Below are 27,244 nucleotides of genomic sequence, written 5' to 3'. Positions count from 1 at the left end.
ATTGGCGTAATTAATAATGCATTCAAAAAAATTAACCGAGCAAACGGCCATTTAAATACTACAAATAAAATATGTGTTACATCGTTGCGCGCAATTTCGTCCTGAGCTAAAAAATATGTGTTACAACGGCACGTACGATTGACCCATGCTTTAAATACCTTAATTTGTCGTCGCAAAAACTACTCCCCATGAAAGTAAAACCAGTAAATTGTTTTTATACATATTTCAGTTACTCGTTAAATGTATTACGTTTAATGATGTAGCTACTTATTTGGTTTAATGGACATTTTGTCAGTATCCTATCAGCTGGTTGATGGATTACTGAACTCACGTCAGACGCTCTCACGGCCATTTATAACAACTTTTATCTTGTTTTGACATTACCTTAATAGGTGGATAATTCCACTCACATTTTGTCCTTCCATGCTATATTTTTATATGAGCTTCTGTACCTCACAGTGGTCTAAAATCCACAGTAGATAAACGTAAATAAAACTAAACTGAGCTCAACAATAACATGAATTGTTATCAGTTTCAGTAGAGTATATTTTTTGTCACGGTACATAACTCGAAAAGCCCTTTTCATCTACCACAAAGCGTATATACGAGTACGAGTATGTATTTTCGTCTCTGTATTAATTTTCAAGTTATTTGAGAAACAAAGTGTTCAAAAAGCTTTCCTAAATTAAGATCGATTTCCATTTAGACAAAAGATATAATATGTCAAAGCCTTTTGACTACACAAAGTAAAATTCAGCATATTATTATGGTAGGGGAGCCCATGATGCTAAATGTGTAGTAACTCGAGCGTCATTGGGACCTATACGATTGTGTAGATTAGACGTTAGAATGAAGAAAAGTTTATATGACATTTTTCGTTTTAGCAGGGTGTTTTCTTAATTTGACTGTTGAAAAAAAATTGTATGAGAATGTATGAAGAATAATGTATTTTCCTAAAAAATAGCCTTTTCCTTTAGTTCGTGATACGTCATTATTTCCCAGGGATTCATGCTAATAAGTGGCAATATCAGATAGCATAATGATATAGGGTGTTGTTTTTTTAAAATGATTTTTTTTTTGCACTACTTCGACGTGTGGTAATCGGCAGATTATGATGTTTCCCGTTTTCTAGCATTATTTCTTTTATATTAAAAAGAAAATTGACCGCGCCCGACCATATCCAGTGATCGATTTTTTTGACTTTGCAAACTCCCCGACATAGAAAGTTCATTTATGGTTTAGGATACTCTACAGGGTGTAAGGTATCTCCCATATCTTAATCTGACGCGCTCGAGATACTTCCGAAATCCCCTCTTGGGCTCCCCAACTATTATTCTTATTATTACTTTTACCTTGGAAATATGTTTAATAAAGTATCCTTCATGTATAAACCTTTACACGATGGAGAAACGCTTAATAAAGCCACAATTGTTTAAACATAACTTGCAACCAACAAGTAACAAGTCAACGTTTGTGGTTAGTAGTCAGTAGGTACAGTCACAACGGCAAGTTACTACATGTTGCAGTACCTCTTGTGACACACAATACGCTTGTTAGCTACGACAGGAGCCGTAGGGGTAACAATGGCCCATATAAAATATCTACGTGAGTGGAAAACGTCCGGCGTACGTGTAACACGGTACTCGTATGAGTATCAATTGTAACGTAATTGAATGTATATTGAGAAAGGAATGATGTAGGTGCTGAGTGATGGTACGAGGAGCCACTCGTTTGGTGGAGAAGTCCGGGATCTCCAACGGAACACAACCGGAGTACCCCTAACACGATGTCCTTCTATCGGGCTCTGCCATGAGGGGAGCAATTGACGCTCCACTCATATCCCTTGGTGATTACAGCGATATGCGACTACACAAACCTCTGTCCTTCCCGGGGTCGTTTGCTGGACGGTTTGAGCTCTCACTCTTGCCGCCCGCAATCCCGGAAGCCCCTTTTAGTCGCCTCTTACGACAGGCAGGGGATACCGTAGTCCTATTCTGGTCCCGGGACTACAGGGACATAGTACCAAGCACCTAGTACCTAGTACCACGTATCTAGTAACAAGCACCTAATACCTAGTACCACGTATCTAGTAACAAGCACCTAATACCTAGTACCAAGTACCTACTACCTAGTACCAAGTACCTACTACCTAGTACCAAGTAACGAGTACATAACGAGTAAATAACGTGTAACAATTGCCGCAGTCTCTACCACATGCGGCTGGTGTGGCGCAGCATTGGCGGCGCGGAGGAGTGCGCGGGCGGAGGCGGCTTGCGCTTGCTGGAGGCTGCGTGCGCCACTGCTCTCCACTACGCGGATCTGGTGCACGGCGCGCTCGCAGACCAGAACTACTACGAGAGCCATGGTAACGTATACAGTCATTTCCATCTAAATTACCCTATCTTGCATCCAGCAATCACTAAATTTTACTTTAGATATAGCAGCCCTCGACGGATTTTCTTGAGTTTCTTATTAAGTTTTAAGGTGTTGAATACCTATGTTATTGACACATCTACATCTTCGAGAACCAAGTAGGTAGATACGCGGGGAAGTTCTATGAAAACGAATACTCCGGTTTCATATGTGCGTCTATGTGAGAGATCTAATCAACTAATAAGTTACATGAAAACTTTTTAATACGTTAATTATCTCTCATCACATAAATTATTTAAGTCGGTGGTTTTTAAATTTTTGTATCCTCTTCAATAATTACATTTTAACCGTCGTAGGATTTTTTTTTGAGTATTTGTTCATTTTGTTGCCAAAAGCTACAGATGTACCACGTTCATTGTGAACATTTAAACTATCACATTACGATACAATAAGTAAACCAAAAATGCTAAAAAATACCGGTCTAATGTATGTGAACGCCCTTTTATTTAGGGTTTCGTTTTTACCCCTTAGGTAGATAACCCTAAACAGCAAATTAATATAATGTTTTATTAAGTAGATTCTTAGTATCGTGTAATTATCTTTCTTGGAAATTGTACATACGAGAATATGAAGCGGGGTGGCTTATCAAGGTATTATATATTGTATGAAAATAACTCATCTCCGGTCTAATTGTGCTTTATTGTAACCCACACAGTGTGTGAGTGGTACGTTACAGAAATAGAAATAATCAATACCTTTGCAGTATATTTGAGAACATGCTTTGGTTTTATTTTTCTAAATGTTTATTTCTCTTAGACACGTTATAAGGAATAAAATTCAATATTTCAAACTAAAATTTTTACGAGCTTTCATGAAAGACAAGATTTTGACTGTCATTCGAGCGAAAACTTAAGATGATTTAGGATATTTCCAACGCAAAAGATTTCAAATTTTTCCATCAAATTCACTCTTACCTTTTGCTAAATAAATAAGTTTCATAGCTTCTTAGCGAGAAAATTCCTGATAGATTTATTTGGTCCTTAAAATATTTAGGTACATATTTTTTTATTATTCAATATTGATACCTATGATAAAGAAATATAGACAACCATTATATAGTAATTAAAATTATATTACTACTCAAAATAATTTAATAATTCGTAAAAAATATTTTTAGAAACTTAACAACCGAGATTTAAACAAATTAATAATAATTTAATTTAAACGACATAGTTACGAATATTGCTACGTAATTGTTTTATCTTTGTAGTACATATTTCGCTCGCAAATTAAAGGAAAATTCTAATTGTAAACCTTTATCTCAAGGGCTCAAAGGGATTAGCTCTTACGCCCGTATTAAAGTCTCTACACGTGTTCTTTTAAGTGGCAACCCTTGTTCTCCTTAAGTGTGTAAGCACTGATTATGAAGTCACTGAAAGTTCTATACAATCTCCAATTCTCCTTTGTTTTTGGTACGTGTCTACCCGTGATGACTAAAGAAGAATACTTATGAATTTAGTGCCTGCTTAGCGTACTCGTTAATCCTTATTCCTTACGAATATTATAAATTCGAAAGTAACTCTGTCTGTCTGTCTGTCTGGTTGTCTCTTCTTCACGCGCACACCACTGAACCGATTTTAATGAAATTTAGTACAAAGATAGTCTGACACCCGAGAAAGGACATAGGATAGTTTTTATCCCGGAAATCCAACGGGAACTAGGGATGGCAATCTAAGATCGATTAATCGGAATCGATCTTTTGGACCCAAAACATCGATTATTTTTAAGTATAGTTAGTTTTTAAGTAAGTTTCGATTATTTATTAGTAAGGATTGAATCGTAAACTATGGATTTGATCAAGTGATGATCTTTAGTAAAGTTGAAGGTACGAATTTTCAGTTTTATGTATGTTAGTATGTTATATTATTTTCTTTTAAAGGCGGGCGAAGCCGCGGGCAAAAACTAGTCTAGAATACATCGGAGCATCACATTGTTATTGTGGAGGGTAGAACAAGTATGATTCAACCGGGGAGGTACCTTCGCGTCACTTATAACTAGCATGAAGTCGTTCTTGTGTCACGGTAGAAGGGTGTGGATCCCCGCTTACATACATGTGAGGAAACTATCTTTGTCAGGAGGATCTGAAGTGGAATTCAGATAGAACATCTTTTCAAGATAAGATTCATTACAGATGTCATAGACGGTAGTGACCGCATACCATCAGATGTATTGCAAGCTCGTTTCCTACTTACTTATAACACAAGATTTTTATGTCACTGAAATCTAAAAATAAAGATTTTATTTACGAAAAACTTTAGCACGTATTTGGTAAAACACATTCTTAAATGAGAAATTCCAACTTAGTCATCAAGAGTGTTTAATTTAGATTTACTCCAAATGAGTCAAAGCAGTGAGAATATGGGCCTTATAAGATGCCTAGAGAATATTGGACTTAAAAGTAAGATCGTGTAAATTGTGTTTTCGTCAATCAATTATTGTCCCACTGCTGGTCACGGGTATCCTCTAAGAATGAGAAGGATTAGACTTCACATAAGATTTTTCATGATCTCTCATATATGAAGTTCTTCACGTTGTTTTACTTTACCATTAAAGCAAGTGATATTTAATTTCTAATGTGCACATGACTTTGAAAGGCCAGAGGCGTACCAGGGATTCGATCCTCAGACCCCTGTTTCGAGAGGCCGAATTTCTGTCACTAGGCTATCACTCCTTTTGTAGTGACTAAATGGTGCCATCAGACAAACGACGATTTTCATCTTCAAATCCCTCTGATGTTCAGACGAAAGATTTTTTAAGCTGTATTATTCAGGTGGAAATCTGCCGGCATAATTCCGCTTCAAAGCGCTAATGGTCCTTGGGTTTAAAGGGCTATTAATTCGTACGCCGTGCAAGAATCTCGACACGGGTCCTTGTAGACCTTGTTTACAACCCAGTAAGTACATAAAGTGAATCGCTGATTATAAAGTCACTTTGAGAGTTGTAAAACATCGCTCGTGCCACTCGGCTAACTAGAGTTTCTCAAAGTTTGGTGCGTGGACCTGCTGAAAGATAAGAAAATCCCCTCATACCTCTAATCACTAGTCATAACTAGTGCCATAGTACATTTATATCTACAAACATTGTAGTTGTCAGACATGGATATGACAGATAAAATAAAATCGTTCTTTACAATTTGTGTGATTACGAAAGGTCTTAATGTGTTATTTATATCTTTCGTAACACTACCACGCAACACGTGCCGTGCCTTTAAAAATATTGTATAGAAAAATATAAATTTATCTGACAACACACGTTCAATTTCTTTGTTCTAGCCTTAAGGGGTGCATTATAAAATTTAGTACTAGCTTAACTAATCAATGCGTGTCAAAAAAAGCCAATTATAAATGCTCATTGAAATACATTGCAAATGCAATAAGAAATAAACCAAGGCATAATATTAATTTAAATAAAATAAAACCTTATTATTATAGCAATTTTAAAAGGTATTTGCAATTGCTTTGAAAATTTAATAGGGGTACGTGAAAGTTTGAGAAGTCTTGCTCTATAGCATCCTCTATTTGTTTGTAGTGCTTCTGAGTAAATCGAGTTGTTCTCGAGTTGATCTCAGATGAACATCTGCGAGTGAGTTTTGTTGTGGAATGTTGGGTAAAGTCAGAAGATAATTATAATTTAGAATAGAATACGTACAGTACATATTAAAATTCTTTGAAGAAAATTAGATTACACTAAATATAAGGTTTTACTTTCTACATAGCTAGGTTAAGTTATTATTAACACTGTAAGCATTATTTGTAATTAGAAATGTAGGATAAGATATTAGACAATTTGCGTGGCGATCAGGTAATGTTTCAAACGCGCAGTGGTTTCCAAGTTCGATCCCCGGTCAGACAAATATCTAAATGATTTTAGATTTCTTTTCGGGGTTTGAGTGTTTGTAAATTGAATATTCCATAACACGTATGACACTGGGAAAATACTAGTGAAAAGTTAAGAGCCTAGAAAGTGGTACAATTATAAAATGGATTATTATAAATTCATGATATAATAATAATAATAATAAAGCCATTTATTTCCCATCACCTAAGAGTTACATGTATGTTTAAATGTTGAAAAAGTAATATATGTATATATATTTTTCTTATTATTTTTTGTACGTTAAAGTTATACACTATGAATGTCAGGTTTTTCTCCATTTTTATTTGTTTTGTTCGTTTGGTTTCTTATCGTGAGAGTCGGTAGAATGCATGTATCCATCACTACTTTTTTTAGTTGGAGAGAATAGATTCATAGAGATACACACATAGAGAGAAATTCATGATATACTTTCCTAAAATTTAAAACATTTTTTAAAGCTAAAGCATAAATAAGTGCGTATCATTGAAAATCCTATAACATTTTTCCGTAATTCATATTACGGGCGCTACAGAATTATTCTCCGTCTGTTATTAAAACCAAAAAATTAAATGATTTAGATTACTTATCCTGACGTAATGAGATTTGTTTGCCGCTTTGTCACCCTCCTCGCCTTACACGTCTCTTATCGTAAATTACATTTATCACAGAGCTTTATATTAAAGATATCATATATTGTTTGAATTTTGCTTAGTAAATGCTAGATTATCTTTATTACTTTTATAATATAGAAGTAACTAGCGTGCAGTTCATTTGATAATAAGTGGCTACTCCCTCCCATGGACATCTATAATCAACCCTAGATAAGACTTAATTCCTACCTGAGGTCGGCCATAGATGCGTTGTGAATTCCGAGGACTAGGTTGGAACGCTTCGATAAAATATGTCTTCCTTACCACACCATTCAAACAAGAACACAGAGCTGAACACTGTTGAAATTAGGCAGAGCAGGTGTAAAGTTGTGTCATCTTAGTGGAAACACAAAGAGTTCTACCACCTTCAGAGATATCTTTGTATCCTTCTCACGATGTAATGCTTAAATCTAATCTGTTACTTTAATATCATACATATTATAATGTTTATAGTGAGGGAGCGACCTTACTGTTCACAATATTCGCATTCGCAATCATGTTGCGGAGTGCAATATGTCCACAAACTTGATATAACTTTGTCTACGTTTGAATGCAGGCCAGCACAAGACAACGGAGGAGATATGCACCATCGTGAACAATTTGGAGTACGTGCGTCGCTCGCTCTCCGAGTACGACGACGAACACATGTAAGTAAAAGGGATGTTCTATATATCGAAAGTATCGACACTAAAATATCGATATTTGTAATATTGACGGTCGTTGGCCAATCCAGTACTGTCTTACTAGAAAAATTAAAGACGCGTACTTGATATTCGAATATCGGACTCCTCGATTGAGATAACGACCTTTTTACTCTCAAAGTACGACGACGAACACATGTAAGTAATCTGGGGGATGTTCTAAAATATCGATATTTTTATTGATATGAAATATTGCCGATACATCAGTTTCAATCCATTACACCAAAGTAGAATAAATAAGCAAATAAACTTGAACTTACACAAACTAACTTACTTCGATGTTGCCGATAATTCTTTATCAACCCATTACTGTCTTTGTAGGTAAATGTGAGATGCGTACATGATATTCGAACATCCGACCCCCCGATCGAGACTTCCTTTTTACGTTACGATATTATCATCGAAGAAAACAATATATCCGTATCGAAAATCTCAAATACTTATCACAGAAAAGAGTGGCAAAAAGTCTTTGAAATCTGAACATGACAAATAAAAGGTCCTCACGTTGGAATATTTTTTAAATCCTTATCGATTTATCAATAATAGCGAGTTGAAATATAGTATTATCGGTTATCGATATTTAAGGTTTTTGATATAAATATCGGTATTTGTACAGACAATTTTCACCTACTCCGATCCAACCCCTGACCCGTGACGTCACGCTCGAACAACAAACGGGAAATCTAGAATTCCACGCGCTTCCACACGATATTTATTTATTTCCCACATCCACCAAAGTCCCTGTTTATTTATCTTCTCTAGGGTCCCTAATACTGTTCTAGTACGTGCATGTAAGACGCGAGTTACAATAAAAATATATGAAAATTTTTGTAAGTTTGGTTGTCGTACAAGGAGTAATGACCAAATGATGTTTGTAATTTAGTCTCAATTTGAGGGTCCACGTTTCAAGTTTTAGGTACGCTCACATTTTTGAAATTATGAGCGTATTAAACATTAATAATCTCTTGCTAAAAAGCGAAGAAAAATATCGCTAGGAAACCTATACGCCTTAAAGTTTTTTATAAAAAAGTGTCAAACGTGTATGAAGCCTATCAATTCGCTTTTGGCAAATGTAATAGACTAAGTTGTAAGTCTTCCCTGAGAGGAGCCCGTTCTAAGCAGTGGGATGGTAATGGGTTTTAGACTGCTGTTGGAGTAAACAGGTTTCTAGTGTAATTTAAATAAGAACTCATATCCTAGTCTAAATAAAATATTACTTTTACGCTACTCTAAAGTTATTTTCCTTCCATGAAATAAATAAGTTTGCATATTATTATTAAAGTAAGTTTTTTTATACGATATAGGAGTAGTAGACGAGCATGCAGTCCACCTGATGGTAAGTGGCTACTGCCGCCAATGGACATCTGTTATCAACCTTAGATAGAATGAGATATTCCTACCTGAGGTCGGGCACAGATGCGCCGCTACCCCTGAGGTCTAAGGTGGAACGCCTCGCAAAAGTAGATCTCCTTTACCACATCCATCAAACCAGAACACAGCAGCGCTTAACACTGTTGTTATGAGGGCGAAACAGTTGTGGCAGTGGTGTCGGCGAAGTCGAACCGCAAAGGGTTCTACCACCATCAAACGTTTAACCAAAGACCTTTGTTCAGCATCAACGACGAGAACGGTCGTCAGCTGGTGCGCGGTGCGCTGGGCACACTAGACGCGCGCGCTGCCCGCGCCGCCGCGCCGCTCTCCGCGCGAGCTCGCCCGCCGCTCCGCAAGGCCGTGTTCCACCTCGCCTGGTCCCCTGACACGCTGCCCACTGGACAGGTATGGTAAACATTTTGTTGTGAACATTTTTAAAGTGAAAAATTCTTTATGCGCGTTGAGCACTTTTTGAAAACACCCTTAGCCGTGCGAGCTCGCCACTCCGCAAGGCCGTGTTCCACCTCGCCTGGTCCCCTGACACGCTGCCCACTGGACAGGTATGGTAAACATTTTGTTGTGAACATTTTTAAAGTGAAAAATTCTTTATGCGCGTTGAGCACTTTTTGAAAACACCCTTAGCCGTGCGAGCTCGCCACTCCGCAAGGCCGTGTTCCACCTCGCCTGGTCCCCTGACACGCTGCCCACTGGACAGGTATGGTAAACATTTTGTTGTGAACATTTTTAAAGTGAAAAATTCTTTATGCGCGTTGAGCACTTTTTGAAAACACCCTTAGCCGTGCGAGCTCGCCACTCCGCAAGGCCGTGTTCCACCTCGCCTGGTCCCCTGACACGCTGCCCACTGGACAGGTATGGTAAACATTTTGTTGTGAACATTTTTAAAGTGAAAAATTCTTTATGCGCGTTGAGCACTTTTTGAAAACACCCTTAGCCGTGCGAGCTCGCCACTCCGCAAGGCCGTGTTCCACCTCGCCTGGTCCCCTGACACGCTGCCCACTGGACAGGTATGGTAAACATTTTGTTGTGAACATTTTTAAAGTGAAAAATTCTTTATGCGCGTTGAGCACTTTTTGAAAACACCCTTAGCCGTGCGAGCTCGCCACTCCGCAAGGCCGTGTTCCACCTCGCCTGGTCCCCTGACACGCTGCCCACTGGACAGGTATGGTAAACATTTTGTTGTGAACATTTTTAAAGTGAAAAATTCTTTATGCGCGTTGAGCACTTTTTGAAAACACCCTTAGCCGTGCGAGCTCGCCACTCCGCAAGGCCGTGTTCCACCTCGCCTGGTCCCCTGACACGCTGCCCACTGGACAGGTATGGTAAACATTTTGTTGTGAACATTTTTAAAGTGAAAAATTCTTTATGCGCGTTGAGCACTTTTTGAAAACACCCTTAGCCGTGCGAGCTCGCCACTCCGCAAGGCCGTGTTCCACCTCGCCTGGTCCCCTGACACGCTGCCCACTGGACAGGTATGGTAAACATTTTGTTGTGAACATTTTTAAAGTGAAAAATTCTTTATGCGCGTTGAGCACTTTTTGAAAACACCCTTAGCCGTGCGAGCTCGCCACTCCGCAAGGCCGTGTTCCACCTCGCCTGGTCCCCTGACACGCTGCCCACTGGACAGGTATGGTAAACATTTTGTTGTGAACATTTTTAAAGTGAAAAATTCTTTATGCGCGTTGAGCACTTTTTGAAAACACCCTTAGCCGTGCGAGCTCGCCACTCCGCAAGGCCGTGTTCCACCTCGCCTGGTCCCCTGACACGCTGCCCACTGGACAGGTATGGTAAACATTTTGTTGTGAACATTTTTAAAGTGAAAAATTCTTTATGCGCGTTGAGCACTTTTTGAAAACACCCTTAGCCGTGCGAGCTCGCCACTCCGCAAGGCCGTGTTCCACCTCGCCTGGTCCCCTGACACGCTGCCCACTGGACAGGTATGGTAAACATTTTGTTGTGAACATTTTTAAAGTGAAAAATTCTTTATGCGCGTTGAGCACTTTTTGAAAACACCCTTAGCCGTGCGAGCTCGCCACTCCGCAAGGCCGTGTTCCACCTCGCCTGGTCCCCTGACACGCTGCCCACTGGACAGGTATGGTAAACATTTTGTTGTGAACATTTTTAAAGTGAAAAATTCTTTATGCGCGTTGAGCACTTTTTGAAAACACTCTTAGCCGTGCGAGCTCGCCACTCCGCAAGGCCGTGTTCCACCTCGCCTGGTCCCCTGACACGCTGCCCACTGGACAGGTATGATAAACATTTTACTGTGATAGTTTTAGAAGTGAAAAATTGTTTATGCGCGTTGAGCACTTTTTGAAAACACCCTTAGCCGTGCGAGGTCGCCGCTCCGCAAGGCCGTGTTCCACCTGGCCTGGTCCCCTGACACGCTGCCCACTGGACAGGTATGGTAAACATTTTGTTGTGAACATTTTTAAAGTGAAAAATTCTTTATGCGCGTTGAGCACTTTTTGAAAACACCCTTAGCCGTGCGAGCTCGCCACTCCGCAAGGCCGTGTTCCACCTCGCCTGGTCCCCTGACACGCTGCCCACTGGACAGGTATGATAAACATTTTATTGATTTTTTTTAAGTGAAACCTTTAGACGCGTTGAACACTTTTTGAATGAACACCCTTAGCCGTGCGAGCTCGCCACTCCGCAAGGCATGTTCCATCATGCCTGGTCCCCTGACACGCTGCCCACTGGACAGGTATGGTAAACATTTTATTGTGATAATGTTTAAAATGAAAAAAATATTTAGGCGCGTTAAACACTTTTTGAGTGAACACCCTTAGCAATGCAATGTAAAACAGGTTTTAAATAAAGCCGATCACAGGCGGTTTATGTTCCAAGAAAATATGTTTAATTCATTTGTCTCTGTCTAGCACTAGGAAAAAAATATTTTATGATATTATTAGCCACTCATAATGCGGACTTTGATCCAATAGGTAGTAACAGATTTAGATTTGTAACGCTTTCTGCATTCGTAGCCGCCCTCCGCTCTAGAAATCTCTATGTAGGTAATATGCATACAAGAAAAATACAAGGGAAAACTAGATACATCGCTTTGATGAGAAATTGAAGCCGGAATCCCTTGCATGAATGATCATCACTTTATCACGCTATCAATAACAACTGTACCCTTACCATGAGTTTTTACGTTTTGACAAGTATGACTGTTTTGGTATTTGTTTACGTATTAGCCCATACTATTTCCAAGTTCTGACACAATCCGCTAGGGGCGCTGATTGGAAATTATATGGGCAAATACGTAAACAAATACCAAAACAGTCATATTTGTCAAAACGTAACAACTCATGGTAAGGGTAGTGGTCACGTACGTCTAATTCACATGTGGAAGTTACCGTATCACCAAATTTGCATATTTTTATTTTTATTCGTTATCATAGTAGTAGTAGTACTATTTTATTATGTACCTAGTTTATTTTTATTTGTACTCATGCCCGTTATGGACCCGTTTTTACCCTTAAGGTACAGAAATATAAAAAGTAAAATAAATATAACAAGTAAAAGTAAAATAAAAATATAAAAAATAACCTTGTAACAAATCGTTTATTACCCGACCTAAGTTTAAGAAGTCACATTCATGATCCAATACAAGTAAATTGTAAATAGTTTCAAAGCCTTTTGCTTCTAATCTATATACAAAAGTTGGATACATTAAAGTATATAGTATAGAATTTAAATATGTGATTATTGCTATAGTTTCAAAAGAACATAAAGGGATATGCACACAGTTAACGCTACATCGAGTTCCATTTCGCAAACGACGCAACGTTAAGCAAAGTTCTGTTCCACCTCGTTTGATCGCTGTTCACACACTTCTAACAATTCTACAACATTTTATGCAATTGAGTATTAACGTAACATTTCTTACATGGCAACATAAGACACTCTTGAAACGAAAAGAAAACGTGCCGCTTCTCCACGGTTTTCGATTTGCGCGGAGGTTTTCAAAAATAATTCAAAAAAGGTCCTTAAAGTGTTGCTGATGACGGTGGCTACACTATGACCTATACTATAAGATACACGTGAATTTTAAATACTTATTAATCCTATTATAAATAGCGCTTGTCAAATATCATTTTGCTTTTTAGGGCAAAAACTTGCTACATTAACCATTCACGACTCTCGTTCAACTACAGTATAAAAATTCGCGCTTTAGCATCGTTCTTAATGGTACATCTAGCTTACAAAAGTGGCTGTGACTGACTGGACATTAAAGCTGAGTGGAGACGGTTTCGGTTTAAAATAGTTATGGCATGTATTTTGCCGAATATTTTTGTCTTTCTTTCTTCAGAATAAAGGTAAATCGTGGATAGTCGACTAAACGTAGCATGTCTGCGGTGGCCCTTAAATATGTTACATTTTAGTCAAGTCCACCCTAGCTTTCGGCTTCTATATCGTTGACGTTCTTTCATGATAATGGTTCCTTTTCTAAGTACGTTGAATTTCTGCCTAATCATCTAAAAGCCTACGTCGCAAGCCGTGGCAATCTTGGACCATAATACTATTATAGGAGGAACTTTCCTTTCGCGGTTAGATTCTTATCATAAAGCAATTTTATGGAATTTATTTCGCCGCGATCATGTTTGTGAAAATATTTAGTTTTGATATATTTGTTTACAATACAATATATATATATATATATATATATATATATATATATATATATATATATATATATATATATATATATATATATATATATATATATTGTATATTAGGTACTTTTATTAGTATCGATGTAGATTATATAATATGAATAACTGACTTAAAACGTGATATATCTCCAATTTTATTTTATGTATACATCATTTAAATGGAAAAAATATAATCAAAAAGTGCTGTTCTATTTTAATAATTTCTAGATGTAAAATTTCAAAATATATGATGTCACACTAGAGAAGGGGGGTCTCTCTAAATATGACCAATTTTATATGTGGTGAAAAAATCATGAAACACCGAAAGAAAGGCCTCTTATTTGGAGATATGTTTTTTTATTAAAACAGGCCATAACTCCACTGCTGGAGTTTCTGGACCAGCACCTGTCTTCGCTCAACACCTGGCTGCTCCCGCGGGCGTTCACCCGCGCGCTGGCCGGCTGCTGGAGCGCCGTGCTCAAGGAGATGGCCACTCAAGCTGACTCTGGTGGTCCAGAGAGGCCCAGAGTCTACCATGATCGACTACGAGAGGCCCTGGATCTTCTCGCTGAATTCATTCATGCTGAAGGAAAAGGTAAGATTTTTGGAATTATTCAATGTATATACTACATATACAACTTGTAGTATTTAAGGTACTCGACGACTACAAAAAAAAGGATTATGTTTATGTGTACCTATAGCGTATGTAAGTGCATATGTTTCCTAATAACTTCTAAACTTGTTATCATAATTTGATAAATCATATATAACTATCATGCTCTAGATGTAATAAAGTCGGGAATTAAAAAAAACACTTCGTAATGATGCCGTTTTGGTAATACACTTTTAAAAGCTCATAACGCATTAACTTCATATCGTAGATTTAGATCGATAAATTCCTGTAAATGATGTTAGAGTACTAACTTTATGTTAATAAAACCTGCTTTTGAGTTGATACTGGATGAACACTAACAATTTTAAACTTGCTTAATAAGGGTTAGCCGAAGCGAAACTATTTAACTAAAAGCCGATGCACATTCCTGATTGCGAAGTATTTTAAGTACGTGTTATTATGTGTTACATTTAATGTGATAAAGTGAGTGTGGAAAAATTTGCTATTATGTTAGACTGCGGGAACATAATGACAAATACACATTCTCGTCCAAGCGCTCTTCGTAGCTTTCTAGAACGAGCAACTTGGTAGATAGTCTAGAAGAGCAACTGGGCTGAGCGTGACTGCAATGTTATGCACTAACATTCAGTTCTTGTGATGACTTTTAACCGAGACCAATATCCTGATGGTGGTAGAACCTTTTGTGGTTGCACCAGCGCCATACCTATTTCTACCACCTAATAACAGCAGTGTAAACACTGCTTGGTTTTAGTTTGAATGGTGTGGTAAGGGTATATTTTTTTCGATTTCAGCTTAGTCCTCAGAGGTAGTAATCTAATCCTATTTGGGGTGGATTACAGATGTCCATGGGTGGCAGTAGCCACTTACCATAGGTGGACTGGATGGTCGTCTGCTACTCCTATACTATACTACTATACTATATAAACAAACACTAACACAAGCATTATACTGATACTTACTCAGCCATCACAACAACATATTTTTTTCGCGTTCAGTCATCTACCCTTTTGGTTTAGCATTGGGCTTCATTCAAAGATTATTTATCGGCCGAAAAGTACAATTGCCATAAAAACGTTGTTTGCACAGGTTTGCCAATGAGGAGTTCCATAGTCTACCCTTTGCATTGGACCTAATTTAAAGACTATCTATCAGTGGGAAAGCACAAATGCTATTAAAACATTATTTGCGCAGGTTTGCCGATGAGGAGATCAGTCCTCTACCCTTTGCATTACGTCTAATTCAAAGATTAGTTATTTATCGGGGGAAAAGTACAAGTGCTATAAAAAGCGTCGTTTGTGTAGGTTTGCCGATGAGCGAGATGCGCATGGGAAAGCACAAATACTATTAAATCATTATTTCCTCAAGTTTGCCGTTGAGCGAGGTGCGCATGGGAAAGCACAAACGCTATTGTCGCATTATTTGCACAGGTTTGCCGTTGAGCGAGGTGCGCAGCGCGGAGTGGTCGCGCGTGGAGCAGCGGCTGCAGTACCACCAGGCGAGCACCGAGCTGCTGCTGGAGCTGTGGCTCGCCGAGCGCGTCGCGGAACAAGCCCGCACGCCCATGCCCTCGCCCTACGGCTCTATACTCGTCCGGTCAGTATTCACAGTACACTGTGCATAGCGTGCTAGATTATGTCCGAAGTATTTGTGAAGGTTATTGTTTTGGTCTTCTATTTTAATAGGATAATGTAATCATTTTACTTAACGCGGTCATACTAAGTCTATAATAAGATGGGATGATGAAACCATTTTGAAACCTGTAATACGGGCATGAAGAGCAGGTGTTATAAATATATTTTTATTTCTCAATTCAAACTAAGCCGGATTTTGTGGGTTCAATTATTATTTATCAATTTTATCCTCATTAAATTATGATTATAGTATCTCTGAAAGTATCTAGTTTTTTCAAAGATATAAGTTATGTTTATCCTATAAACATAAGACATTTAACCAAGTTTTACACCTCAATCTTTCTTATTATATTCGGAAGAGAATACATATCGTGATTAATTGTATGTCGTCAACCACACACGCCTAAGTTTGATGTTCTAAACCACAGATTCTAAACATTGTCAAGGCTAACGCCGTTTGTCCACCGCCACCGTCACCGAGCCGATACCGATAACTGATGATGGCGCCGAAGTAGTGTACATACATTTATTATAGCCGCTTGTCCACCGCACTTTGTCACCCGAGCACCGTCATCCCGGCCGCCGATATTTCGAGTAGATCGGCGTGACCACTAGATCCGCACCGAGATTTTGACGGGCCAATGTACCGGCAATATAAAATACGTTTCAACTTGTCCATACATTGCCGTCACACAAGTGACAGCTGGAACAAAATAAACCGCCGATACCGGTCGCGGTGAATAACTATTATCGTCACGACATTTTAAAATCGGCCCGAAATAATCTCGTTCTCGGTATCGGCTGGGTGACGGTGCGGTGGACAAACGACCTAACTATACTAACATTTTCAAGACATGTTAATATAGTAACTACTCGTATACTGTAGTAACAAAGCCACCGGTGACAGTTGGAAATGGACGACGTCTTGTCATAATAAAACATAGTTACGTAGCGAGCGCTGTATCTCGTTTAAACGGCAGTGAAGTGTAGCCTTTATATTTTCTTGGAAATAAGACGTACTTATTCTTGCTATTATTAATGTTTTCATGTTTTATTTATTTGACACGACTATTTTTGTTCAATGTCTAAAAATGGTTTACTTATCTTATTTTTTTTTGTTGTAGAATCTTTACATCTTAAAAGACATACTCAATATTTAACAGATGCATTTATAATCTCTTCTGATTAACACAATTAAAGAAAGATTTCTTGTTATAAGAGATTATATATACGAGGCAATATACAGCTTAATATCTTTTTTTTGTTATTATATGCAATCCTCTAACTTTCAAGAAGGTAATGTAAATTTATGACTCGCAATAACTCTACTATATATCTTGTGTATTTCTTTGTATTTATTATAACTATAACTAGTATAGTATTTATCATTAGGTACGACGTAAACTATAGGAATTAATTCATTATTTATTTTATAAATGTAATTTTACTAGAGTATATTTCAACCACGACTCGCTGTGTGTGGAGGTGCTCTCCGCCCGTGACGTCATTCCGCTGGATCCCAACGGGTTGAGCGACCCCTTCGTGGTCCTCGAGCTGCTCCCCAAACGACTGTTCCCTAAAGCTCATGAGCAAAGCACCAATGTTCAGAAGGTAACGTAAATAATATTTAGCTTTAACGGTTATTCCAAATCAGTTGATAAATAACATTAAAATCTAAGGGCGTTTTCAAATCAGACGATTTTTATCGGATGGATGGTGGCACAAGACATGAGTCTTTTCAAACAAAACGACTGTACGCGAGATTGTGAGTCGCGAAAATATTATTGCGATCACTATATGCTGCGATTTGACGTAAAATAACTATTCGTCTAATAATAGGTAATCAGGCGAAATTTAATAGTTTTTAGAAATACTGAAATTTGGATCTCTATTCTATCTCTACAAAATAAATCCCTTGAAAAAATAAAGTAATTGAGAAAAACAAACCTCTTTTAAACTTCTTTTTGCATTTACAATTTTAATTGTATATTTTTTCAGCTATAAACATTAATGTATAATGAGATGCCCAATTGTTTGCCCTCATTTCAAAACTTCTTTTTACAAAATACTTTGTTTAATTATCTTTACAGATAAAGTTTTTTCAGCAACCAACCGCTATCACGTATCCTAACTTTTTATTATTACATTTTCATGTTATACATAAATTTATATTAGAATAACATTTGCATTTCATGAGTTTCTATAACGTATGTAAGAATGAGAAATGTGTGTATACAGGGTGTGTCGTAATAATACCTATAAAATACATGAATAAAAATGTCACCAAACGTACAAAAACGTTCTATCAATTGTTTTATTTTTATATTTAACTAGTGGTGCCCGCGGCTTCGCTCGCATTTTAAAGAAATAATTTGACATACATAAAACGGAAAATTTGTTCCTGCATTGAAATGACAGTGGTGCCATCTGTCGAAAATTGGTCTTACCAACTCCCAAACCCTCGTGGGCTCTTGGACTACAACTTTGCTAAAGATCATCTCTTGATCAAATGCATAATTTCCGATTGTATAACTACTTACGAATTAAAAATAAATTAAAATAATCTTTTCCCACGGACTAAATTGTGAATATAAACCATTCTCAAGTCCCCTTGAAGACACACAACAAATATCATCAAAATTAGTCCAGTCGTTTAGGAAGAGTTCAGTGACATACACACGCACATAAGAAATATATACAGGGTGAATTTTTCAAACAGGCCTTCAGGGCCAAATCCGAAGCTATAAAGATTAGCGAAAAATACTGAAAGGAGTTACGAGGCCGATTTTGATAAAAACAAAAACTGCATCATTACTTTTTTAAATAACATTTTCCCTAGCCGGGAATCGATCGAGTTCATTTTGAAAAAAATACATCCTCTATATTATTCCACTATCTGATAGTGTTGCTTATAAGGATCAAAATCTGGGAAGTAATGATAAATGACAAACTAAAGGAAAAGCCCCAATTTAAAGAAAACGCATATTTTTTCATATTAATTTGGCAGTTAAGTTCCCGCCGTTCATAAATTTAAATATTTCGCATATTAACAATTTTTTTTGGCTCAATGTTTCAAATCATTCGAAAGCGGACATTTTGTTCTCCAAGAATTTATATTTTTATGCCCGACTTAGTTAAGGTTCTTTTGAGGACCATTATAATAGATTTAACTTGCTATGGGCGGAGTTCCGTTTAATACAGATGTAAAGTTGACTATTTGCGAGAATGACTTTTTCGAGTCAAATCCGAGTGATTACTAAACAAAGAGATATAGAAAATCATATTTAACGTTTAAACGAAGTTGTAAACAAGAAACAATAAGAATTTACGATTTAATCAGTTATATATTTTTATTAAAAAAATAATCCTAAAAACGGCGGTAACTTATTTGCCAAACTATTACTTTCTCATACTAAGCCGTATGTCATGGTCATAACATCGAATAATTAGTTGAATAACCAACGAATTCTTCAATGGTATGAGTGATGTATGTTTCTAAAGAATTATACATTATCATTTGTTATGTATAATCCTTAAGGATTAGTATGCCAATGTATGAAAAAATATGTATTTTCTTCAAAATTTTCCTTTTCCTTTAATTTGTCACATAACATAACTTCCCAGAATTTAATCCTTGCAAGATATCAGATAGTGGAATTATATAGAGGGTGTAATTTTTTTCAAAATGAACTCGTTCGATTCCCGGCTAAAGAAAAATATATTTTAAAAAACTAATGATGCAGTTTTAGTTTTTATCAAAATCGGAACTCCTTTCTGCATTTTTCGCTAATCCTTATAGTTTCGGATTTGGCCCTGAAGGCCTATTTGAAAAATTCACCCTGTATATAAAGATTTATATAACAATGGATAGATTGAAAACTGTGACACTTTTAATAAAGGTGTATGTTTTCTAAGAGATCAGTTCCTAATTTATTTTCTCCCTAAGTTTGTCGTGGTACTTACGGGACCTTGTATATGTGTACAATGTATGGACATACATATGTCTCATACACACACGTCATTGTCATAGTATCTAAGTTTTAATATTTGCATGTATTTGTGTATATTATATAGTGTCTATGTATGTAAGTACATGTGTACGTATATATGTGTGTACAGAAAACTCTAAACCCTGTGTGGGACGAGTGCTTCGAGTTCAGCGTGTCGCTGGAGGCGTGCCGCTCGCAGCAGGCGGCGCTCGCGCTGTCGGTGTGGGACCGCGACGTGCTCACCGCGGACGACTTCGCGGGCGAGGCGTTCGTGCCGCTCGCGCGCGTGCCCGGCGTGCCCGGACACTCGCCGCCCGACCCGCTGCGCCCGTACGAGCTGCCGCTCATGCAGCTACACGATCGCAGTACGTATGCTGATTATATATAGTTGACATTCAAAAAGTGCTCTGTAAAGAACCTATTTTGAATTAAAAAAAAATGATTTCATTTGATTTGATTTATATAAAAAATATGTATTGCTGCCATTTGTATTCAAGTTGACGAATTAATCTGTTTTTCTTACCGATTTTTTTTTTGATTCGGTCGCCGCGCTCAAAGTCCGCGATAAAAGCTATGCAATAGCTTAAAAATGTTAAAATCGAGTCAGGATCACGTGACCTGATCGGAAATTCGTAAGACGATAAAGCAAACGGCAAAAGTCAAGATGTCAACCGGGGTCAGTATAGAAAAGCATACAACTTACTTAATGTTTAGTAACCACTGCTGGCCATGGACACCTGTAACTAACTCCATTTAGAACAAGGTTCTTTGTGAATCAGACTACAGATGCATTGACACTCTTGAGGGTAAGCCTAGCGTTTGTGCCGCTCGCGCGCGTACCCGGCGCCCGACTCGCTGCGCCCGTACGAGCTGCCGTTCATGCATCTACATGACCGCAGTACGTATGATAATTTTTTTGTAGGATTGATGTAACCAACGAGCGAGTAGTTTACTTATTGCTAAATAATCACTGCAGGCCCATCGGTTCTATCTGAAACTAACCACAAATGCATTGACACTCTTAAGGAGAGGCAAGCGTCGCAGATTTTTTTGTACGACCAAAACATCTTATCTGCATATGACATCGCAGGCGAAGCGCTTGTGTAGATGGCACGCGAGACCGTCTTTCCGACATGCCCGAACACTCTCTGCCCGACCCGCTTCGCCCAATCGAGCTGCCTAACAGCAGTATATTTGAAGATTTTTTTTATGATTGAAGTAGCAAACGAGCGAGCAATCCACTTGATAAGTTGATAAGTGGTAAATCTTAACCATGCATTAAACAAGCGAGATAACATTGCTGCAAACGTACTCAGAATACTTTTTTTACAAAATTGATTCATGCTTCAAAAAGCTATATTTTGGTACTGTAAACAAAACTGGTATATCTGCCTTAAATAACAAAGGATCATCGAAAAAACTAAGGCTATTAGAAGACAATAGTTTAACGAAGACCCATTGTAAAGAACAGAAAAGCGATCGGAGCGGTTCGATTCCATCTATTTATTACCAATCAGTTGACAGCGGAGTCTGCAAAACGTCGAAGTTAAACGATCTCAGTATTTCTCAAACTGAAAGCTCCGCGTTATTAGATTTTTAAAATATCGGCGAACCCCTCGAGAAAGCTGGCTATAAATAAAACGAATAAAATAATTTATTTATAAGCAATATAGTCACACATGAGAATGGATATTTGTTTGTAATAAATATGATGGATGGCATTATCTTGTGGCAAATTCAGTTGTTTCTAGAAGCAAGAAATTTTACTTTGATTTATTTAGGTGTGCTTCACCATGTGTTTTGTACGCTTAAAGTTTGGTAAGATGACGCCATTACTCATATTTTGTGGCGAATCCACTACGATTAACTGGCGTACCCCACTTTGAGAAACCCTGAATTCTAATGGAAGCACTCATTAAGATCTTACCAGATTTGCTTTTATACTATGATTTATTAGTTGCTTTAAGAATACTGGAGATTTTAGTATACTCGTAAGTAGATAGTATTATGTCATAACTATTATTTTGTAAAATGCATTATGTCATTTGAAAATACAATAAACTCTCGTGTATTAAAATACATTCATGATTAGTCTCACGCTGAAAATAAATATAATTTATATCAACCAAAGATCAATATTAGACAATTTCTACATACTAGAAATTGGTAAATTTAATTTTAATATATTGAGTGATTTCATAATTGGCTTTCATTTTTAATAATAATCAACTTATCTTATCTTATTAACTTTATAATTAAAGTGTCTTATTAAATATGAATATCATAAAATGCATTTGCAATGAAAAAAATAATAAGTCTGCTTTGACCCTAAACTCACCTACGTGGGTAGAGTCCATAAATTTATTAAGAATCTATGGTAAGTCTAGACCCGTAAAATGGAAAGTGGCGTCGAGTTGGAAACTTTGTTTAATACCCCTGTGCTCCTGAATGCCTTATAAATGCCCGAGTCGCGCTTTGAATACGAGCTTGAAATATAACTTGCTATATTAGGACTCTTTCAGAAATTTTTAAAACCAGAAACTATATGTTACTTATAATATGCAGAGCTATTACCAACGATTTTGCTAAGATTTGTAATCTATAGAAAAACAGATATAGGCATAAACATTATTATTAAATTGATTGATCTTATTAAGTCTGATTACCAATTATTTATGTTATACAAAAAATAATAAGTCTGTTTTGACCCTAAACTCACCTACGTGGGCAGAGTCCATAAATTTATTAAGAATCTATCGTAAGTCTAGACCCGTAAAATGGAAAGTGGCGTCGAGTTGGAAACTTTGCTTAATACCCCTGTGCTCCTGAATGCCTTATAAATGCCCGAGTCGCGCTTTGAATAAGAGCTTGAATACTGTCGGTCTATTAAGACTCTGTTCGGAATTGTGAAACCAAAAACTATTGATCACTAATAATGGAGAGCTATTAGCAAGATTTGTAAAAGTCGGCTTATAAGAACTATATATAAACAGTTGAATAGCTTGTCATTTTTTGTTTGTTAATAGATTTCTTTATTTGTTACCGTAAGATATTTATGTCTTATCAATTAAACAATTTGAGAAACTGTTTATTGTCTGTCTGTGTTAGCAAGGAATCAAGACTATCTATGGTCATCTCTTAACTTAATTGACAGAGGGTTCCGGGGTCCATCCCCGGCCAGATAGATACGAGTATCTAAGTGATGAATTTAGATTTCTGTGTAGGGTCTGAGTGTTTGCGTATTTGTGAAGTTTATTTATTTAATTAAATAAATATTAAATTAAGCATGCCTTTTCAGATCATCCCATTCTGCAGATACTGGAATCGCGTACGACAGACAAACTGGCTATCGATTTCGTCAAGAAGCAAAAACTGCGTTTTGCCGAGCAGTGAATCTCTTCTCATATTCTATCTTCACAAGGTTTTTTTTGTTCTGTGGCTTCATTCTATTTACGCCAACGTCCATTATAAATGTCGACAATATTAAAATATCTATATTTTAAAAAGATTTCAATATTTTAAAAGCAAAATTTAATTTTTAAACGTGTTAAAATTTTAGGTCTCGTACCTTAAGATGTAATAAAGCATCAGTATTAATGTATATTATATTACAAAGACTGTGTAACTCTTCTACTCATGAGAGAATATTGTGTAAACTTTCCGAGAATCTTACATTCATGTGTATAGTGTGCACCTTCGGAGCTTATACCTGTCCCTAGTTGTAGATTCTAGTAGAAACTCCCGACCAAGTACTTTAAGACTTGTTGTTATTATTTTTATATGTGTACTTTCTATACTGTTTACCCTCTTGCGTAGATGTCACGCCGAACACACCATTTGATGTATGTATGTGTAAATGTGTATACTTCACACGCACTCAAATTTTGCTCACCTTTACTATAACTCGATCGATGTAACAGATTATTTCGGAGATTAATTTATTTTTGTTTTGCCTTTTATGAGTTCAGTACCATATCAACTCTGTGCGTTTTATATTACAGAAATTCGACAGAATGCATATCTAAATTTGATATCAAATATACCTTTTTACACTTATGATGGAATTTTTGTTATTCTAAGACTGTTCTGGACCCTCCATATTGATTTTCGCCAAAATGGCGTAAGATTTTTAAACAACACTATTTTCCCTCACATCTATTTTTGTATCGCAGTGTATCTTCATCGCAGAACCTTAAAGCTTGTCCTATTTCCTATTGAAATGAGCTTCATGTTCTCCGAGTCGCCATTAAATGTAATTATCGCCGAACTCTATGACCGCTCGGAATATTTGACAAGCCTGAAGTTGCGCGTGGTAAGCTAACATCAAAACATCATACTTTATAACATTTGGTCACTGTACATAACCAAAACTGCTAGTCCGAGTCAGGCATAATGCAGTGAGAGCTATCAACGTGCAGTACGTACCACATTTATTATTGTCATGTAAAATCCGCGTGAAAAAATGATAATCTATTACGAATTACTTGATTCCTTCCTCGGTCTCGGGAGATTTTCCTGTCACGCGTATTTACACCTGTACCCGCGTCCCATCCGCACGCGTGCCACTTGCATTCTATTGTTTCATACGCATACACAAGCGAGTCTAAGTGACAACAGCGAGTTAAGTCACGTGTATGTATATCAACCCGATCACGCATACAGGCGTTACACGCGTGACAGGAAAAGCGCCATTTACGTACGTGCTGCACACCAAAGCACTGCAATCTTGAGCGGTTATAAAGTTCGGTCATATCTATGTATGATAATGTTTCTATGTCTAGTCTTAAACGACTGATTTTGATTGTTAGCTGAATTATTATATGAGTATTTAAAATTTTATAATTGTACGTGAAAATTTTCACTGTGTATACTAATGGAATATAAAGTAGACAATGTATTGGTGTTTTACAATTACACTTAGTAAATAGCATGTATTCAAATATACTTGATGTCTTATAATGATAAAATATTGTGTAGATTCAAAATAAATTGGATTTTTGTTGAAATCATGTCTATATTCTTGTGTAGTATTAAGAACTTGTGTCATTATTTTCGTTGATTGATGTATACTTCTCAATTATTGATAATATACTTAATTGGTGTTTAAAAATATTTATGCTATTATGTACTTTTATGAGAAGTGCTTGAAATGTAACAATTTTCAGAATAGCTTTAAAATTGCTAAAAAAGTAAGTGTTGTTGAGAAAAACATTACTTTCAAATGTTTTTAATGTATGTTGATTTATATTTAATAAATAAAATTCTTGAACATCTACTCTTAATTACATACGTAACGTTTACGATGCAAAATTGCCAAATTTATTGCAAAAGAGTAAGAAAAGGGTAAAATTTGTATATGAATGTATGGTTATTTGAGGTAAAATTGGAGCTTAATTCCATCATATCCGATTTTACCTCAACTAACCTTATTTAGTCAGGATTTAAGGTCTTGAAAAGTGGATTCAAAGATCTGGATGATTTTGTACACGTGAATATTTTTGTCTCCTTAGGGAGCTTCCACACGAGCGACAATTGTAGCCCCTGCGCGCCGGGATTATAAAGAAATTAAGCAAACGGACGTATTTTTGATATTCGTTTCAAAATGACGGAATAAGACATCATTGTATTGTAATATATTATAAAATACGTGTTTTCCCTAGATCTGTTCGACGTTGAGCTGTTATCGCCAGTCACTGACGGGCGCTAGGAACAGGCGGCTACAGCGTTAGCTCCCTGTTGCTCGTGAGTAAGCTCCCTAATATGTAATCGTCTTGCTAGAAGCACACGCGTCAGTACGGTAAATATAATATGAAATAAATGTATTATGTATGTGCAGGAGATTGTATGCCAGTAAAAAAGGAACGAAAGGGTAGTGAATAATATATAAAGTTGACCGGCCAAAGGTATAAATCAATGCAATGGTTTGGCTAAGAAATCTGAAATATAAAATGAAATTTAATCATAAAATATGTACGAGTATATTATTATATTGTCTTAGGTTATATTTACAAATGAATTTTATTATATTATATATATAAATAAATGTGCTACTTAGCTTTTTTATACTTCTGTGTACTTTTCTGGCATAAATTTAATGCTATGTACCTATTTTATTTTATACAATTATTGATATTATATATTTCAATACGATTGTAACAGCGCAGACTTTGAGCCTTTTGCTTATCACACGAGTTTATAATTGCGTGCGATTTTAGTTCGCATGCGCAACATTTTCATCCTATGGTTTCATAGATTCTTTTCCTGTCAAATAAGCGCCCGCGTGCGGAACGCAGAGAGGCTGCAGCAACTTAATTCACGCATGCAGATGAGACACGAACGCGGTCATAAACCCGCGTGACAAGAACAAGACCTTTAATGTTTATTAAAGTTTAATTTCCATATCCAACTGCGACCTACCATATCGTTGAGCTTGTAACTACATTAAGTAAAATATAAATTATATCTAAATCAATATTTTGGATACCTACTTTCAAAAAAATATTTCAAGACCATTTTCAAAGTCAATTAATTAAAATTAGGCTAAAATGCAAAAACATTTTGGATTAATTATTCAAATATATATCTTTTGGATTATATTGCTGCAATATATAATATATTTTTTCTTAGTTTCTGAATGAAGCATATTTTCGCGTATGTAATAATTGCTAATATTTATTTATATAATGTACTCTTCGGGACTCTTTACTATTGTGTAATACATTATAATTAATGCTTAAAAGATGTCTATGTAATAGGATGATTTATTAGATATACATATTTGAAATAATTCCATCTTATTGTCGTTGTATTCAAAATAATTCTGAATGTGAAATAAATATATAAATGTCCCCGTAGATACAGTATTGTAGTTTTGAAATTGTCTGTTCGTCTTACCGCAAAAAGTAGATACATTGAAATTATGTGTTACTAGCTTCGAGAAATTATAGATTTATGGATTTTCGTCTGTTTTGCTGTGACCAAAGAATAAAGAATAATAAAGTATTACATGTGGAATACTTTGGTGTTTTTATTTATTTTCAGTTTGCACTTGTACTATATTTTTAAAACTTTTTATTGCTGTCATAGACTTCATGTCGATTTGCTGGAATCTTATGAAAAAGGTGATGGATGGCAGTGAGCACTTACCATTAATTTAGTAAAGTTTCAGTTAAATTTCATTTAAAAAATCTGTACTGAGTTGGTACCTTGGTAGTATAACTCAAGAGGAGTTATGTTAATATTATCTATACTAATATTATAAAGAGGAAAACTTTGTTTGTTTGTTTGATTGTAATGAATAG

The 27,244-nt window shown here is 36.5% G+C and overlaps 1 protein-coding gene across 1 annotated transcript in view; it reads left to right on the top strand.

The window, feature by feature from the left end:
* Positions 1-26,959, top strand: part of unc-13-4A (BAI1 associated protein 3) — a 148,758-nt gene extending 121,799 nt beyond the window's left edge. The window contains exons 18-25 of the mRNA XM_073091465.1: positions 2,205-2,365; positions 7,495-7,585; positions 9,253-9,415; positions 14,059-14,284; positions 15,751-15,916; positions 17,406-17,565; positions 20,074-20,308; positions 23,242-26,959. Of these exons, the coding sequence (XP_072947566.1) occupies positions 2,205-2,365; positions 7,495-7,585; positions 9,253-9,415; positions 14,059-14,284; positions 15,751-15,916; positions 17,406-17,565; positions 20,074-20,308; positions 23,242-23,336 (1,297 nt within the window). The 3' untranslated portion in view covers positions 23,337-26,959. The remainder of the gene's footprint in view (positions 1-2,204; positions 2,366-7,494; positions 7,586-9,252; positions 9,416-14,058; positions 14,285-15,750; positions 15,917-17,405; positions 17,566-20,073; positions 20,309-23,241) is intronic.
* Positions 26,960-27,244: the final 285 nt, after the last annotated feature.

This window comes from Epargyreus clarus, unplaced genomic scaffold (assembly GCF_041222505.1).
Source record: "Epargyreus clarus isolate Ecla_fem2 unplaced genomic scaffold, WU_Ecla_fem_2.2 ptg000034l, whole genome shotgun sequence".
NCBI lineage: Eukaryota > Metazoa > Arthropoda > Insecta > Lepidoptera > Hesperiidae > Epargyreus > Epargyreus clarus.
Note: the sequence above shows the minus strand (reverse complement) of the source record. Positions and strands in the feature narration are given on the sequence as shown.